This window comes from Bactrocera neohumeralis, chromosome 6 (assembly GCF_024586455.1).
Source record: "Bactrocera neohumeralis isolate Rockhampton chromosome 6, APGP_CSIRO_Bneo_wtdbg2-racon-allhic-juicebox.fasta_v2, whole genome shotgun sequence".
In the NCBI taxonomy this organism is placed as follows: Eukaryota; Metazoa; Arthropoda; class Insecta; order Diptera; family Tephritidae; genus Bactrocera; species Bactrocera neohumeralis.
In genome coordinates, this window is record NC_065923.1 from 16,052,704 (window position 1) to 16,070,357 (window position 17,654).

Here is a 17,654-nt window from a genome sequence, read left to right on the forward strand (position 1 = left end):
TAATCCACCATAAAAAACGTCTAGAACTGTGAGCTTTTAACTTGTGATAACACATGCTACCAAAAGTGTCAACGAGTAAACACTAAAACTACTATAAAACGAGCAATAACAAACTTCTAAAATATATACAAAAAACTAGAGGAAAAATGGACGATATATATGTAGGTATATACGCACACCAGATCACATATTGTTGGCTTGAATTCGTTTTCTTACCCTCAGGAAATAGTTGCTTGCAATAGACTTTGACTACGTAAGCACATACATATGCATGTACGTATGTATGTTTCGCATTAAATTGGCGTTTGCGTTTTTTGCGTATTGAAATTGATGAAATTACAAATGCATTCAAATATGTATGTGTGTGGGCAAATTGAACAGCAAAATACTTACCGGGATTATTGTAACCCTCTTTTTGTTTGATTTCATCGTAGACATGCTCCACTTTCAGCGGATCTTCATACGAATTATAGATATTCGGATTGGTGAGATCAGCAGTTAGATTCTTGGCGGACATATCATGCGAAAAGTTGCCAGAATACGAAGCAGCTGCTAAGTAAGGAGGGAAAATTCGAAAATTATTACAACAACAAACACTTATATATTTCACTTGAAACTCACAGCCGGTGCTGGAATTCGAGTTATAATTGTAAAGATCGCTGCGCCCCAAATTATTGATCTTTGGACGCATATTGTTCAGTAAACGTTGTTGTTGCTGCTGCTCTGGAAAACCGTAAACGGGATTATCGAAATTGTGCCGATCCGCCCAATTCTGACTGGGATCGCTTATATACTGCACATGTTGGATTTCGGTTTTCAAATTCGAGACGCGGCGACGATAGTAGAATACGAGCGCCATAATAATGCCGCACAAGATGAGGAAAATGAATGAACCCCAGACGACGGCTGAACGATTGGCTGTAAAAATGAAATAGGTGCAATTTAGAATTGTTTAACAAAAATATATGTATGTATGTAGATATACTTACATCCCGCCTGCGCCTCTTGTATGCGTTCTTCCGCCAATAGGCGATCACAATTGTCGCCGGTATAACCCTTGCGACAAACGCAGCCGACAGCAATGTGGCAGACGAAGTTCTGTGATGGACATTCGCATTGGGTGATGCAGTGTTTGCCGTAGAAGCCTTCGGGACAGACTGTAAAGAGTAAAGTAAAGTATTGTCGAAGGAAAATAATTGTCAGTTTGAGAGTCGATAATTATTATTCGAGTTAAGATATTCTGTTTAGTATATGTATTTCGAGAGAAAGGTTCTGCGTAAAATTTCTGGTCCTTTGCATATTGGCAACGACGAATACCGCAGTCGATGAAACAATGAGAGTAACGAGATACACGAAGACATTGACATAGTTCAGCGAATTAAGAGACAGCAGCTTTGAGAGTATTCGACGTAGTACCCGCTGGGGGAAGCAGAGGAAGAGGAATACATCCACTCCGTTGGAAAGACCATGTGAAGAAGGACCCAGCTACACTTGAAATTTCGAATTGGTGCCCAACAACGCAAAGAAAGGCACGCTATTGTAAACTCGACTATAACCGCGTAGGCGCTGTCTACGCCAATAAAGAAGAGGATATGTATATTTCAATCTGAGTCACTTGGAGTTCTCGGTAGGTCCGGTGCTCTACAGCAATTAAACCAATAAATTTATGGAGCCCCGCATATTATATTCTCCCCGTCTGACGGTTTTCTTTGCACGTCCCTGTTCATATCAAACTTTTTTTGTAGACTTGGGCAGTTTATACATATAACTCATATCGATCTAAACTTAAAAAATGGACTACCGGAATACAAACTACCTGGAAACAGAATTGATTATCGATGCGATAAATTTATTGGAGGACATAAACACCTGGAAACAGAATTGATTTCGATGTGATGGGGTCTTGGGGTCTTACCTTCTTCACAACGTGTACCCATCCAGCCAGCGGGACAAACACAGAAACCGTCATTCTTGCGACAAGTGCCACCATTTTGACAACGACAATGCTGGGCACAATTGGGACCATAGTATTCATCCGGACAGGAGATGTTACAATTGGCGCCAGTCCAACCCGGCAAGCACAAGCATTGACCGGATACATGATTACACTCGCCGCCATGTTCACAATGACATTTATTCTTGCAGCCAGGACCATAGTAACCGTCCGGACAGGGATGCTTACAGGTCAAACCAATATAGCCGGGGCGGCAGACAATCTCACCGGTAATGTGATCGCAGCTGGTATTATCTGTCAAAGAAAAAATAGTAAAAATTACGTTTTATTTAAAAAAAGAACAAAACTATAATTATATCACTCACTTTGCGCCGTATCGGGGCAACGTTCCTTGCAGCCAACGCCGAAGAAGCCATGCGGACACGGCTCCGAACAGTCGACGCCAGTCCAGCCAGCCGCACATATGCAACGTCCGCTGTCGGGATCGCAGGAAGAGTTGTTCAGGCATCTGCAAACTTGATCACAATTTTCACCATAATAGCCAACGGGACAATTGGTTTCGCAATGTACACCTTTTTTGGTGTCCACAAAAACAAAGTTAACGCAAACGCAAACAACGCAAGGCAAACGTACGAACAATAAATACAGCAACGTAATGGAACGAAAGTTGTGGATAAAAAAAGAGAAATAATTTAAAATAACTGTTTTAAAAAAATGGTGTTATTTTATGTATATTGTTGTGTGTTTATGCGTGAGTTTGTAGAAGGGAGAGGAATTGTGAAGGAGTGTTCATGCTTTTGAGAGTAAAATGTGCTTTGATGAAAGTGAGGTTAGTCTGATGGTAATATAATGTTAATGAATAACCTAAACTAATGCATTAATTATTTAAGAAATGCTTGTTTAACAAATCAAAATCATTTAACAAAAAAAAAAAAAAAAATTGCTTGCTACAATTCTATGAATATAAGGTAAATAAATTTATGTTTAATGTTAGGTTCAAATTTTTAATTACATATTTTAGAAATTTATTAAAAATGAAAAAAATATACAAAAATATGAAATCTTAAAATTTTTACTTTTATACTAAAAAACTCTTATAAGATATGTAGTATATTTTTTATTTTCTTTAACTTTTTAATATTTTTGTTATGTTGTTTTCGAGGAATTTTATGAAGATTTCAGTTGTAATTAAAAAGTTTTTAGATAAAATAAAACAATTAATTTGTAAAAAAAGCATTTAAAATAAAAAAAAAAATATTTTATAAATTAATTAATTTTTATATAAAAAATATTGTAAAATTAAAATTAAAAAAAAGGAAATATTAATGCAGATTTGTTTGAATTTAGGCAATACTTTCCATGATATTAATTTTTTTGTTAACCATTTTTTTAAATTTTTTATTTAAAATTTTAAGTATTGTGAAAGTAAAAAAACTTGAAAATATAATGTAAAAAAATTATTTAATTACTAATTTTACAATTTAATTTTTTTTCTATATAACAAATAATAATGTAAAATTAAAATTTAATAAAAAAAATTTATGCACAAATTTTATAATTTTACACTTTTCATTACCTTAATTTTTGTGTTATATAATTTTTTACAATTTATAATTTAAAATTTTAAGTATTATTTCAACAAATGTAAAAAAAAATTAACTTAAAAAAAATTTAATTATAATTTAAAAAAATTAATATACGAAAATGTGTGTAATAGTTTTTATTTTATTCTGAGTTATATAGCTTTTATAATTTAAAATTTCCTATTTTTATTAATTATTAAAAAAAAAACATATAATAAAAATGCTTTTGAAAAATTGAAAAATATGATTTAATTTTGTTAAATAATTCGTTTTCATATAAAAAATAATAATGTTAAATTAAAATATAAAAAAAATTAAAACATATTTTACGATAATTTTTTATTTAAATATGTAACAAGTCTTTTTTTTGTTGAAATATGAGTTAAATTATGTTTTACAATTTTATATATGTACATACATATGTATGTATAATTAAAAAAAATTATAGAAGATATGCTTTTAAAAAATAAAAAATTAATTACAATTTTGTAAAAAAAATAGTTGAAGCAATATAAGACAAAAATTAAAAAAAAAATATTGTATAAAAATATTATACCCGAATTTTTATTTAAATAAGTAATATTTCCTTTTTTTGTCAAAATATGAGTTATATATTTTTTTATAAATTTTAATTTTATATATCATTTTAAAAAAATTATAGAAGATACATACATATTTTTTTAAAAATTTAAAGAAAAAAAATTATTTAAAATTTTTAAAATAATTTGTTTTTATAAAAAAGTAATAAAGTGAACTTAAAATGTAAATAAAAAATAATTCTAAAAATTGCTGTTTTAAAAAATATGAAATGCTTCCTCTTTTGTTGAAACTTATGTATATAATTTTTTATATTTTCAAATTTCAAAATTAAAAAAAAATTTAATTTTAAAAATGATTTAAATATAATTTTGTAAAATAGTTAGTTTTTAGAAAAAAATAACAATGTAAACTTAAAATATCTAAAAAAAAACTAAATTCCAAATTTATTAATAAAAGTTTTTTTTTAATTTTTCAAAATTATATTTTAAATTTTAAAGCAAAAAACTGTTTGTGTAATATTGCGTTTTTTATACTTGGAGACAATTTTGTTTTTAATTTAAAATTTTAAGCACAATTTCAAAAAGATATACAAAAAGTTATTTTCGAAAACGAATTTAAAAAAAAATATTTAAAAAATATTTTTGGAATCCAATTTCAAAAAATATTAAAAAAAATTATTTTTGAAATAAACTTTCAAAAAATATAGATATAAAAAAATATTTTTGAAATCGAATTTCAAAAAATATATAAAAATTATTTTTGAAATCGAATTTCAAAAAATATACATATAAAAAATTGTTTTTGAAATCGAATTCGATTTTTCAAAATTTATTTTTTTAATTAAATTCGATATTTGAAAAAATTGTATATACATACATACTTTTAAAATCGAAGTCTAAAGCGTTTATTTTGAATAATCTTGCCAAATGTTAGTTTTTAAATGAAAAATGTTAAAAGTGAAGCCATGATAAAATATATGTATAGTATATTCCAAATTTAGAGTCAATACTAGGGCCAAATTTCAATTAAAGTTTCTTACGATGCTTATGTAGTATGAAGGAGTGTCTACTGATGAGGGCGTGTATGGATTAATGGCTTTATATGTGAGATAAGTTATGTATGAATGTACTGTGTATTAACATAGTTTAGACGATGCAGCTGCTCCGACAAACCACACACCCACCCACCCACTGCAGGAAAACCTACCTCCCCAACCCTGCTTGCAGACACACTTCCCGCTCGCCGAATCACAGGCGATCGTATTGTTCGCATCACATTCGCATTGCAACTCGCAGCCGAGACCAAAGGTGAACGGCTCACACTTCTGATCGCACTTCTCACCCATCCAACCGGGCGCGCAAGTGCACAAGCCATTTTGTGGATTACAGCCGGCATTATTGTAGCAATTACATTTGAATTTACAATTTTCACCATAAGAATTCAGATCGCATGGACGATCGCATTTGATATTCCGCCAACCGGCAGTGCAGCTGCATTGACCCGTCTCATGTGAGCACAACGCGCCATTCTGACAATCGCATTTCTGCGCGCAATCCTGCCCGTAACGTCCCTCCGGACAGCGCTCCTCGCAACGCTCACCCTGATAGCCCGGCGCACATATGCACGTGCCATTGACGGGCGAACAACGCGCCGAATTCGCACACTCACAACTCAATTCACAGCTCGGTCCATACTTCAGGAACGGACATGGTCGATTACACTGCGCGCCGCTCCAGCCATTCTGGCAGTAACACTTGCCCGACACCGGATGGCAGTATTGCGTGTTGAGCGCATCACAATCACACGTCTTATTACAATCGTCACCGTACTTGTCGAATGTGCAAATGCGTTCGCTGCAATCGTCACCTTTCCAGCCGGGCGCACATTGACAAGCGCCGGTCGCCTTGTCGCAGGTACCATCATTCTGACACTTGCACTTCTCCGTACAGTTCAAGCCGTAAGTGTTGAGCGGACACTCGTCGTAGCAGAGCTCACCCAAATAGCCGGGCGGACATTCACATTGGCCGCTGATGTGATGACAGGGTCCACCTTTGAAGCATTCGCATTGCTCCTTGCACTGTGCGCCGTAGAAACCAATCGGACATTTATTGGCGCAGACGTCACCCGTCCAACCGGGCGGACACAGGCAAGCGCCACTGCGCGGATCGCATGTGCCGTCGTTCTGACAGCGACAATCTTGTTTGCACTGCACGCCGTGTTTGCCGTCCGGACATAAACTCTCACATCTTGGCGTGGCGTGGAAGACACGAAAAACAAAAAAACAAAACGAAAAACAAAAGAACAATATAAAACAAGTTGGGTGGACAACTAGGCTAGCCATAAAATAGTATATTCATGTGTATATGTATGGCCAGCGGAATTTCATAAACTAGCGTTAGTAAGCCAAAACCCGTGCAAACTTACAATGGCCCCGTATAACCGGGCGCACAACTGCATTCGCCCGAGATGTGATGACAGCTGCCGCCATTCTCACAGCGACACTCCTCCATACACTTGGCACCGTAATGATCTGGCGGACATGTGTCGCCACACTTCTCACCCCGATATCCTTTGGCGCACTCGCATTCGCCGGTGGCCGGGTCGCAGGTGGCATTATTCAAGCAGTCGCATTGCTTGCCGCAATCACGTCCCCAGTAACCCGCCGGACAATCTGTATTGGAATTATCGTTCGATTATTTATGTGCTTACGATAAAAAAAAAACAAATTTTTTTTTTGCTATTTTGCTTTCGTTGCTTTTGGCTCATTTTCAACATAATGCGCTGTGCTTTGCGATTGCAGGCAGTTAGACCCACAGCCTTTTTGGTATTAGTATTGCCACACAGTTACATTTTTTTCAAATTTACTCACATAAAGCGAAGCGTTTGCGGGGATATTGACGTGGAAAAAGGATTATTGGTTTATTCAAAGGATAATGTTAATGGTTTACACTGGTCTGCTGTGCTGTGAGTATACATAGGTAAGTGAGTGGGAGGTGTTCTATGCTTGTGATAAATAAAAATGCCGAAAGTAATAATTAAAAGTGAAAAAAATTAATATGTAAGTATATAAACAAAGGTTATTAGCAGGTAACAAAGCACAACAAAGCATTATTTTCAAATCAAAGCAATTTACAGCACGTTTGTTGTAATAAGAAAACGATGTATGTATATATGTATGTATTATTGGGGTGTCTCTTTCAATTGTTAAAATAATTTTTAAAAAAATTTTATTTGATGTGAAAACAAGAAAAAAGTAAACTTCGATTGCACCGAAGCTGTAATAAACTTCACAAATCAAAAATTTCCATACAAAAACTTAATTTGCATCAGTCAGTTTGTATGGCAGCTATACGCTATAGTGGTCCGATTTGAACAAGATATTCGGGGATAGCAGTGCTGCCTTGGATAATAATCCCTACCGTATTTCATGCCAATATCTCGTCAAATAAAAAAGTTTTCTATACAAGTACTTGATTTTCAACGGTCAGTTTGTATGGCAGCTATACGCTATAGTGGTCCGATTTGAACAAGATATTCGGGGATAGCAGTGCTGCATTGGATAATAATCCCTACCGAATTTCATGCCGATATCTCGTCAAATATAAAAGTTTTCTATACAAGTACTTGATTTCCAACGGTCAGTTTGTATGGCAGCTATAAGCCTTAGTGGTCTGATTTGAACAAGATATTCGGGGATAGCAGTGCTGCATTGGATAATAATCCCTATCGAATTTCATGCCGATATCTCGTCAAATATAAAAGTTTTCTATACAAGTACTTGATTTTCTTCGGTTAGTTTGTATGGCAGCTATATGCTATAGTGGTGCGGTTTAAACAAGATACTCGGAGATTGCAGTGCTACCATGGATAATAATCCATATCAAATTTCGTGCCTTGTGCTTGAAAAATTGATCGATATCTTGAAAAATTAGGCATCGCTTTTTGAAAAAACAACACAAAGCCTTTTTGAAGCACCCTAATGGCGTTTCCACGGCCCGAATTATACTACATTGTTTACGAATTATTTATAAAATATGTACGAATTTAATATAAGAAAAAATATCGAATATTTTTTTTACCAATTTATAATAAAATATATAAAAAATTTAATCGAAGCCAAAAAGTCTACAAGCATATTATCGTTTTTCTATTCAATCGAATTTTACAATTAAAAATATACATCGTGCCTAGGGCCATATGTGCATATCACATATATCAATATATCAAAAAACACAAACAAACGTGCTGTCAACATTCTGCGCAAAAATAGCAAACAAAAATTACAAAAAAAGGCAAAACATATACGAAAAAAGTAAACAACAATTAAGCAATCAAAGTTACAAAAGCAATAAAAAGCACAAATGAACAAAAGCATTAAATATAAAAAATAATTTATATCAACGTAGCGCCGATCATGTCAATTTAGTGTAATTTATATATGATTTATTAATATTTAATAGTTTCTAAATTATTTGGAGAGAATTTTTTCTCTCCGCATGTGTTTCGCACATCGTTTAGAGTCACTGAATCACTCATTGAGATAGTCTTTAAGGAAAAATCAGTTGTCACATTTAATTGACATTGACACAGCGCTATAAATACATACTTATATACACACATGCTGAAGCCACTCGTGCGCACTACAGACGCAGTTAATTTGCGCCATTTTTGAGTGTTTTAAATAAACAATCTCGAAAATTTATTTAACAACAAAGCAATAAAATTATTCCAGCAGCATTAGACGCTGCCAAAATATGTTGAAATTGCTTAATTAAAATGGCAACTTGTACATTTGTACTTAATTAATTAAAAAATGTACCATGCGTCTATAGTGTATGCTTCAGCGTGTGTAAGATTAAGGTGTCTCATTTTGAGGCGATATTTTGTTTTTCACTGTGTTACCTGAAGATAATACATATGTATATATGTGTGTATATACTTATAAAAAATAAAAATATTATACCGCGGGGTAACTTGTTTTGAGTGTAATAACATCTTAGAATATTCGAAAAGTTACTTTCCAATATAAATAACATAGACAAAAATTTTTACGGTTTTAAGACGATTTTTGACGTAAAATTTGTTTTAGTTAAAGTTTTTTTTTCTAGTTAAAGCTTAAAGTTTGCAACACAAAAATTCTGTGCGTAAATCCTTTCCAACTAACAGCTTTGGATAGTGCTCTTTATGGAGCTGACAAAATAAATGTTAATTTTATTTCACTGACTTTTATTAATTAAAATTTATTATTGTTTGATTAATTAATAATTTTTTATAGGCAATAAGAAACTATTGAAATTTGAATATCAGAAACCGCTCTAAAATTTATTGAATATATAACCAATAATTAACTGATAAATAAAGATAATATTTAGCAGTGTAATTCGGTATTAATTTAATTTTTGTAAAATATTTAATATTTTATTTTTAAAGTTTTTAAATATTTAATATTTTATTTTAAAACATATTTTATTGAAAATATTTAATATTTGTTTGAAAATATTTAACTAAAAATATTTAATATCCTATGAAAAACAAGTCTTGTGTATAAAAAAATATGCGAAATTGAATTTTTGCATGTGCTTTTACTCGGCGGCATATTTCAAGAATTTTTGAAAAGTATCAGTTTTTTAAGTAGCAGAGAAAAACAAAATATCGCTTTAAAATAAATGACGCCTATGTAATATAAACATTTTTATAGTTAAATAATTAAGAATCGAATTTAACGAACTCAAATCGCAGGTGTCGCCACCCCAGCCTTGTTCGCATTTGCACTTCTCCGGTGCAATACATTTGCCATGTTCGCAGTCGTGTGTACACTTCGGAATACAGCCATCGCCATTCGGGTTTTCAGTGTAACCATCTGGAAGCGTGAAAGTTATACGTATTAATACAAAAGTTCAAATATAAAAGGCAGAAGGCTTCATAGATACAATTTAAAACGTTTATGTATTTATAGGATTTTTACAGAAATAATTTATAAAATATAGTCACTTTCGTAGAAATAATAAAGGAAATAAGCTGTGTATACTAGAAATAAAATGAATTTCTCTAATTTTTTAAGGAAAATTGCTAAAATATCTGATATTAATTTAACTAAATTGATCTGTTATCCGTAAATTCTGTTGAAATTGCATTATTTGGAAACAGAAAAAGACTGCTAAAACTGTTTTTATATACGATTTTAAAAATCATAGGCAGAACTGTCAAATTCTTGATTTTAACATTATATACATAAATAAGAATATTCTTAATACTATAGCTAATATAGATAAAATAATTTTTTGTTTAATGCAAAGGCATAAAACCTGCCAGCTACAGACCTCTTCGCTGAAAACTGCGAAGTAAAATCGGCGGAACGACTACTGGTTGCAGGAAAATTTACATAAAGAACCTTCGGGCAAAGCTCGCTTGGTAATGTTGGTTGGGCAAACACCGACTACATGACCCCGCTTTTCAACTGGGAAAGAATGTTCAAAGTAAACAAAGAAAAATATGCCTGGCGTAAAGTTATATTAGCTACACGCAAGACTCTAAACAACTTGGCTCGAAAATGGACGATGGAGCTGGTGCGGTTGGTTAAAATGTCAGACCACTGCAGTATATTTTAAGCTGAGGACTTTTCTATTTTGGATAATGGTAATAATTATAGTCAACCTTACGTTTATCGTAAAAAAACGATGAGATACTCTCGATAGTCTTGATAGATCTACTACTAGATAAATAACATAAAGCAAATTACTCAACAAGTAAACAATTCTAATAACAAGAGCGTTAAATTATTTAAATAATCTAAATTGATGACATAAGTACTAAAATAACTGTTGCTTCTCACATGATGTTAGAGGTATTCCCCTGATCAGCAATGGTAGATATTTTAATAATAGAATAGGTAAACTATAATATTCAGAATTTTAGTAATTAGAACTAGGATTTTCCTACCATTTTGAGTAATATTATGAAAGCTAATGAATTGAAAAAGCAAAATTTTATTCTCGCCTTATTTGATTCAAAGACCTGCTCGCAAAAAATTCAGCGAGCAAATTGCCTTACTACTATTTAAAGCTAGGTAACTCGAATTGGTTTAAGTAAGAGAAGATTTAGTAGCTTTAGCGGAAGCTCACATTTTTGAAATTATTAGAAGGAATACTACGGAGTTGAAAAGCCTTTTCCACATATAATAACGAGTTTATTAGATCCGACTGTGAATTGTATAGAATTGTAGCGAAGATCTCTTAATATTTTTATCGTACTTAGAAGCTGCCGTTTCTGAGTTATGATTTGAGGTAAACGAAACCGTTGAGTTTTGAAGAACTTTGTTAGAAAAACTCAAATTGTGCAAATTTACTCGAAAACCGGTTTTTGTTGCATATTTCTAATGTAGACATAACTAGAAATATGTGATAGAAAGTATTTCATCGACAGCATGTTAATTTGCGTGATATCAAGCGCCAAACCCGACTTAGCATTTATCTTTAAAATTTTAGGAATTATAACTAGGATTTTCCTACCATTTTGAGTAATATTATGAAAGCTAATGATTTGAAAAAGCAAAATTATATTCTCGCCTTATTTGGTTCAACGTCTTGCTTGAAAAGTTTCAGCGAATACATTACCCTACATCTATGTACTACTATATATATGTATGTACGCTTATTTATGCTAAATATCTGCGGAAATATCTTGAAGCAAAGTAACTCGAAAGTTAAGATTTAGTAGCTTTAGCGGAAGCTAACATTTTAGAAATTATTATAAGGAATATTACGGAGTTGAAAGTTGAGTTTCGAGAGTTTTTTTCGTATCGTCTATAACTTGGGGTACGATATTTTGTTTAAAATGAGGTGAGCACTTCTTACGATATAAGTGCGTCTAAATCAGAAATTATAAATTAATGTGAAGTTTTAACTATTAAAGTTTTTCAAAATTTCAGCATCTATGAGTCACTTAATCGCCTCTGCACAGCTCATTGAATTATATGGCGTATTTTTGACTTTTCTCTGCAATTCTGAATGGCTCATGGAAACTGACACCTCATGCTATTTTGTGAGGGTCGTTTTCAACTTTGTGTACATTTCTGAATATTTTCAAATATACATATTAATCGAGTGCACCCTTAGTTCTAATATACGCACCACAGCAAGCGCGCACAATGCGCGTTTTCATAAGCGTACGCGTTTTATTCACCGTACGATGTTTGATTTGATATGAGGAGCAACGCGGCGGCACATTGAGACACCAAACCGTTTGACGCTCCTGATATGACTGCAATTCGGTGGTTGTCACTTCGACGGGATAACTGCAAGTGAATAGTTGTAAATATTAGAAAAAATTAATCATTTTTAATTAAAATGTGTGCTATACTCACTTCTCACGCTTCTTGCAGACATTGGGTCCATCCAAGCCCTCAGATAGACTGACTAGCATATCATTCGAATAGACAATGTTGATTATGCTCAAGAGTATGAAGAGTTGCGCAAATAATTTGCAATAAGTTACTGTTATTGCGGACATTTTGCGTTGAGCGTTTGGCGGATGCGCCAATGTTTTAATAGCGAAGAACGAAAAGTAGACTGACGCTGATGCTATATAAATATTATATAGGCGTACATATACATACACGAGTTTATATGCGTATGTATATTTATATATTAACTTAGCAGTGCGGTGATAAAGTCGCAATTGCTCCAGATGATTAAATTATTTGCAGCATAGTTCCAGCTTTTATTTGGCTTTAGAAACGCGTTGATGATTCAATGGGCTGTCGGCAGCACTCACACACTGGCATAACATGCAACTGCAAAGAAAAAGTGAAAATAACACAGCATTAATTTATTTATTGACTACTGTATGTGCATATGTTTGTTAACATGTGTAATTTTATTAAAAAGTACATGGTGATTGCAGATAACAGCAGCGAGTGCTAATCGTGTTAACTGGTAAATTCCCTGTTAATAAAAGTACTTGTTCAGAAGGGATATGACATTTGCTTATTGATGTTAGAAAACCACTCGGAAATCCCGTTAACAACGATTTGATATTTTTTGCGATATAAACAGATGTTCAACTATTCGGACAATCAATTGAGCCTACGTTGCCTACATTTCGGCGCCCGGAGATACATTAAACAAATTAATTTTTATTTAAAAGCTGTTAAATCATTAGTTCTTTATGAAATGGGTACTTTATTTGAAATAATAACCGAATATTTATTCTTTATTTTTAATTTTTTCGAATATACAAGCTTTTTTGTATTTTTTAGATTGGGCGCACTTGTGAAGTAGATAAAAAAAATTGTATCATGCTGTTCTGCCTGGAAACTGGAAATTATGGATACATTTTGACAAAGAAGTATGAAGGAATGTGATGTGTAATCACTTTTTTTCTCCTAAGCTGCCCAGTTTTTCCTAGACTCAGGTTAAAATATCTCAGTAGACACACCTACGGCGAGCATTATGAAGACGCTGCGGTTGATATTAGCGGGCTTAACATATTTGTGGTGAGCTTAAAACTCTTTGTCGAACTAAGAGCATCTGGTAATCCATATCTAAGAGTATTGGGTATAATAAAGGAACTGAGGGAACTGAGCTACCTTTGTTGTGAAAATTAACTCTACGATGTAACCTAATCTGCCTGCAGGTAGGCCGATCTTCATGTGACATCAATTAAAATTCCGGTTTTTAATTGGCAGATATTTCTATTCCGGGGGCTGAAAATCATCGCCCACAGCGAAAACGCGTGAAAAAAATTATCAGGACGATTTTGTTATTTATGTTTCGACGACGAAAATTTAGCTCTACGCGAGGTCTATTGGCTTTTTGGCCCAAATTTCCAAAAATGTGCTTAAAACAAACAATCGATGAAAATTAGTTGAGTTCATCCACCGTTGGTGATATGACACTTAAGAACTTCTAAAGAACTTTTGTTTTCAATAACGTAGGAACCCAAAAGTTAATCAACATCTTCACAAAGTCCATATCATAGGCAAAAAGGTGTCAAAACAGTGTAATTTAAAAAAAAAAAGAAGCTGTTAGGCACTAAAATCTCGTACTCTGTACTCGTTAGAAAACTGCTCGATAAGTGCACTCCCTGGTTTCTATTCGCCAAAATTTGCCGAGTGGCGAATCGAACAAATAACTGACTTAGAAGAGCTAATGCATTCTATGTGATATTCTAGGTACTCTTTTGCGGTTTTAATATACCATCTGAACAAATTCGACTCGGACAGGTCAAACTGAATCGATATGGTATTTTCGGTATTTTGGTACAACTTTTTTATGTTGGTCTGAAATTTGATTTCCATAAGACAATTAAAAGGTTTTTCGGGCGATTTTGTGGATATGAAAAAGTTTAACAACGAGTTTGCTAAAGATTTTGTGTTTCTTATGGAATCTCAGCAAGGGAATCGTTGAAAATGCTGAAGGTGAGTCTAGTTTATCTTGAACACTAAATTTAAGTGCCAGTGAAAGATGAGAAGTCATTAATAATTACATAACAGAGAATCTCAGCATTTCTTACGGATCAACTCTACACTTTTTGTCTAATATTTTGAGTGTGAAGGGTGTCAAAGCTACACTCTTGCCAAAATCTGAATCTTTGGCAAAAACGACGTTGAGTAGTCATCGCAAAAGTGATGTTTGACAACGTAGCTAAGAACTCACACTCAACATACTTTGACGAAGCGTGGATTTATGAATATGAAGTCGAAAATGTTCAACAATTTTGTGAATGGCGCTGAAAAAATAAGCCGAAACCGCAAAAAAAAAAAACAAAATTCACTGAAGACCATCCCAGCCGTGCCTTATAATAAATGTATAGCAAATTAGCATGCTTGTATTGGCTCAAAAGGAGCCTATTTTGAAGGCGATAATGAAGAATTGCATCGAAATACCGAATATGGTGTTTTTTGTCAGTCTAGATAAAATCGATTAGACAGTAAAGGACAGTCAAGGTAATGTCGAAAATAATACCTTTTATATTCACTCAGATTATTATTAACTTCAATATTTTCTAATATTAAATATCCATGCACGGAAACTCTATTTATTCGAGAAATGAAAAAAAAAAAACAAACACAACAAGGCTTGGAGAATACAGTTAAAAACATACACACAATATTTCAAAACAAAAATAATTCGGATATTTAAAAACAAACAAAAGAAACAATATATTTTACTAAAAAAAATAGCAGCTGATTGCTTCATTTTGCATTTGGAGATATCAGCGAAAATTTCGAAGCCTAGGCCTGCAATGCACACATACAACGACGGTTTAAATTACGTGCCACTACTGGCGGCACAAAGCGCCGCACCACACATGAGCAACGGCAGCGGAGTTTGCTTCAACACAGCACGACGGTGATAAGAACAAGCCACTAATTCACAGCACAACACAATAAATAACTTAAATGATTATATGTTTTCAACTAATTTTCCCTTCTATTCGCTTAGTGCCGCACGAGGGATGTCACCGACGACTTTGGGCAGCGTCATCTGTTACAACGGCAACTATGAGGGCGATCTCAGCATGTTCGGCAGCAAGCCAACACTGCAGGCGCTGACACAGCAACGCCGCCTGGAGCTGGTGGAAACCGATTCGGACACCGAGTACCGACGCGAATTGGAAGCTTATCAACCGCCACAGCGTAGTAATGCGCACCAAAGTAGTGGCATTGAGCGACAACTGCGACGGCTGCTCATCTACTATGGCGATCGTTTATTGAGCCCCAAGCGACGCCAACAAGCCACAGCATTCACGAGCAGCATCTATAAGAGTTCATATTATCAGCGCACAAGCGAATTGCTGTACCGAGCCTGCGCCTGGACGCTGTGGCTGTTGCGACTGATGCTCTTCACTCTGCTCCGTTGCACCAACAGCAGCTTTGGTTGTTGGCGTAGTTGTATTTTGATGCGGAATACAGCACGCCGCGTGCTCTGGTGGATGACATTGGCGAAGTGTGGCGATGTGAAACTCTTCGTGATGATATTGCTCGGCACACCGCTCGTATTCGTCATCGGCGTGGTGGGCCTGCTGCTCTCCGTCTATTGTGCGCTGCGTGAATGTTTTAGTAATGCAAATTTTCTACGCCGATTTCATGTCACCTGAATAACACACACACACACATACCGCCCCACCATATAGCGAGATATATTTTTGAGGATTTTCAAGGCGTTGCTAAACTTGCCAGAAAGGATATTAATTATTGATGAGCGAAATTCCATGTGCCTCTTTCATAAAGCGCACTCTACAACAAAAAGATATATTTCTATATATATTTAATATAATCTTTTCACTATTATTAAATTTATTTTGCATAAATTTAGTGCAGCAAATAAATTTTACACAATTTGCCTCGGATAATAAATATTTTTCCTCTGATTCGGTGACGAGTATTTCCGTTTTCAATTAGCGAGCGACTGATCGTTGACACAAGTGGTTTTGTGTATGGGAGCTTATCATTTTGTAAATATATTCCACGATTACGCTACGCATGTGTTTGTGTATCTGCTATGCGATATGTATGACAGTTATGTTGAACGCTACTTGGCGTGGGACACTTTTTGAGTATTCTTTAGTTCTGGTAGATATTTGTCATTGAGGCTATTAATATCAGTTTCAAGGCGTGGTATTTGCAATAATAATAAAAAATCAAGAAAAAACGTTAACTTCGGCTGCACCGAAGCTAATATACCCTTCACAGGTGCAGTTCTTTTAGTAACTATGTGTTCAGTTTGTATGGCAGCGATATGCTATAGTTAACTGATCTGAACAATTTCTTTGGAGATTACATTGTTGCCCTAGAAAATAACCTGTGCCAACTTTTGTGAAGATACATTGTCAAATGTGAAAGCTTTCCATACAAGAACTTGATTCCGATCGTTCAGTTTGTATGGCAGCTATAGGTTATAGTGCTTCGATATCGAGTTCCGACAAATGACGTTTGAAGAAAAAATGACGTTCAAAACGATATCTTAAAAACTGAGGGACTAGTTCGTATATATACAGACGGACAGACAGACGGACAGACATGGCTAAATCGACTCAGCTCAACATACTGATTAATTATATATATATACATTATAGGGTTTCCGACGCTTCCTTCTGAGTGTTACAAAATTCGTGACAAACTTAATATACCCTGTTCAGGGTATAAAAATACCCGATGTAATACAATTATGCCGACGATTTTTCCAGTCCGCGAAACACTTTTCAAAAGCACTAAGCACCTTTAGCTTCTTCAGAGAATTTTGTTCTATCTCTTCGTTCAACTGAGAACTGGTTCCACGGAGCAGCAATTTCAGTTTGTGGAACAAGAAAAAATCGCACGGTGCCGAACCTGGTGAATACACGGTGGTTGATTGACGGTGTTCATTGCGTTTTTGGCTTTAAATTCGGTCACAATTGTGGCTAGATGGGATGGTGCATTATCATCGTGTAAAATCCATGAATTCTTCTTCCCAAATTCCGGGCGCTTTCGATGGAGATGTTCTCGCTCAAACGCCTTAATATGGCCAAATAGAGCTCCTTATTGACCGTCTGTTTCTCCGAAACAAATTCATGATGCACCAAACCACGAATATCGA

At 34.3% G+C, this 17,654-nt stretch overlaps 2 protein-coding genes across 14 annotated transcripts in view; one reads left to right on the forward strand and one right to left on the reverse strand.

Moving 5' to 3' along the window:
- The window catches only part of LOC126761044 (protein draper), a 49,314-nt gene that overhangs the window by 3,375 nt on the left and 28,285 nt on the right, over window positions 1-17,654 (reverse strand). For 6 of the 12 annotated variants that reach the window (XM_050476939.1, XM_050476941.1, XM_050476938.1 and 3 more), the window contains 11 exons: window positions 12,440-12,868; window positions 12,207-12,370; window positions 9,806-9,937; window positions 6,502-6,748; window positions 5,284-6,323; window positions 2,320-2,526; window positions 1,916-2,248; window positions 990-1,157; window positions 622-918; window positions 394-552; window positions 178-249 (listed from right to left, as the gene is read on the reverse strand). In XM_050476939.1, the coding sequence (XP_050332896.1) occupies window positions 178-249; window positions 394-552; window positions 622-918; window positions 990-1,157; window positions 1,916-2,248; window positions 2,320-2,526; window positions 5,284-6,323; window positions 6,502-6,748; window positions 9,806-9,937; window positions 12,207-12,370; window positions 12,440-12,585 (2,965 nt within the window). In that variant the 5' untranslated portion in view covers window positions 12,586-12,868. The remainder of the gene's footprint in view (window positions 1-177; window positions 250-393; window positions 553-621; window positions 919-989; window positions 1,158-1,915; window positions 2,249-2,319; window positions 2,527-5,283; window positions 6,324-6,501; window positions 6,749-9,805; window positions 9,938-12,206; window positions 12,371-12,439; window positions 12,869-17,654) is intronic. The other 6 variants (XM_050476943.1, XM_050476945.1, XM_050476946.1 and 3 more) reach the window with 6 other exon arrangements.
- Window positions 6,738-16,429, forward strand: LOC126761046 (uncharacterized). 2 transcript variants are annotated; one of them, XM_050476952.1, is made up of 2 exons: window positions 6,738-7,055; window positions 15,522-16,429. In XM_050476952.1, exon 2 carries the CDS (start codon window positions 15,535-15,537, stop codon window positions 16,174-16,176), a length of 642 nt encoding a protein of 213 aa, XP_050332909.1. In that variant the 5' UTR covers window positions 6,738-7,055; window positions 15,522-15,534; the 3' UTR covers window positions 16,177-16,429. The 2 variants fall into 2 exon arrangements, with proteins under 2 accessions (XP_050332909.1, XP_050332908.1); XM_050476951.1 differs by lacking the exon at window positions 6,738-7,055 and adding an exon at window positions 13,118-15,428.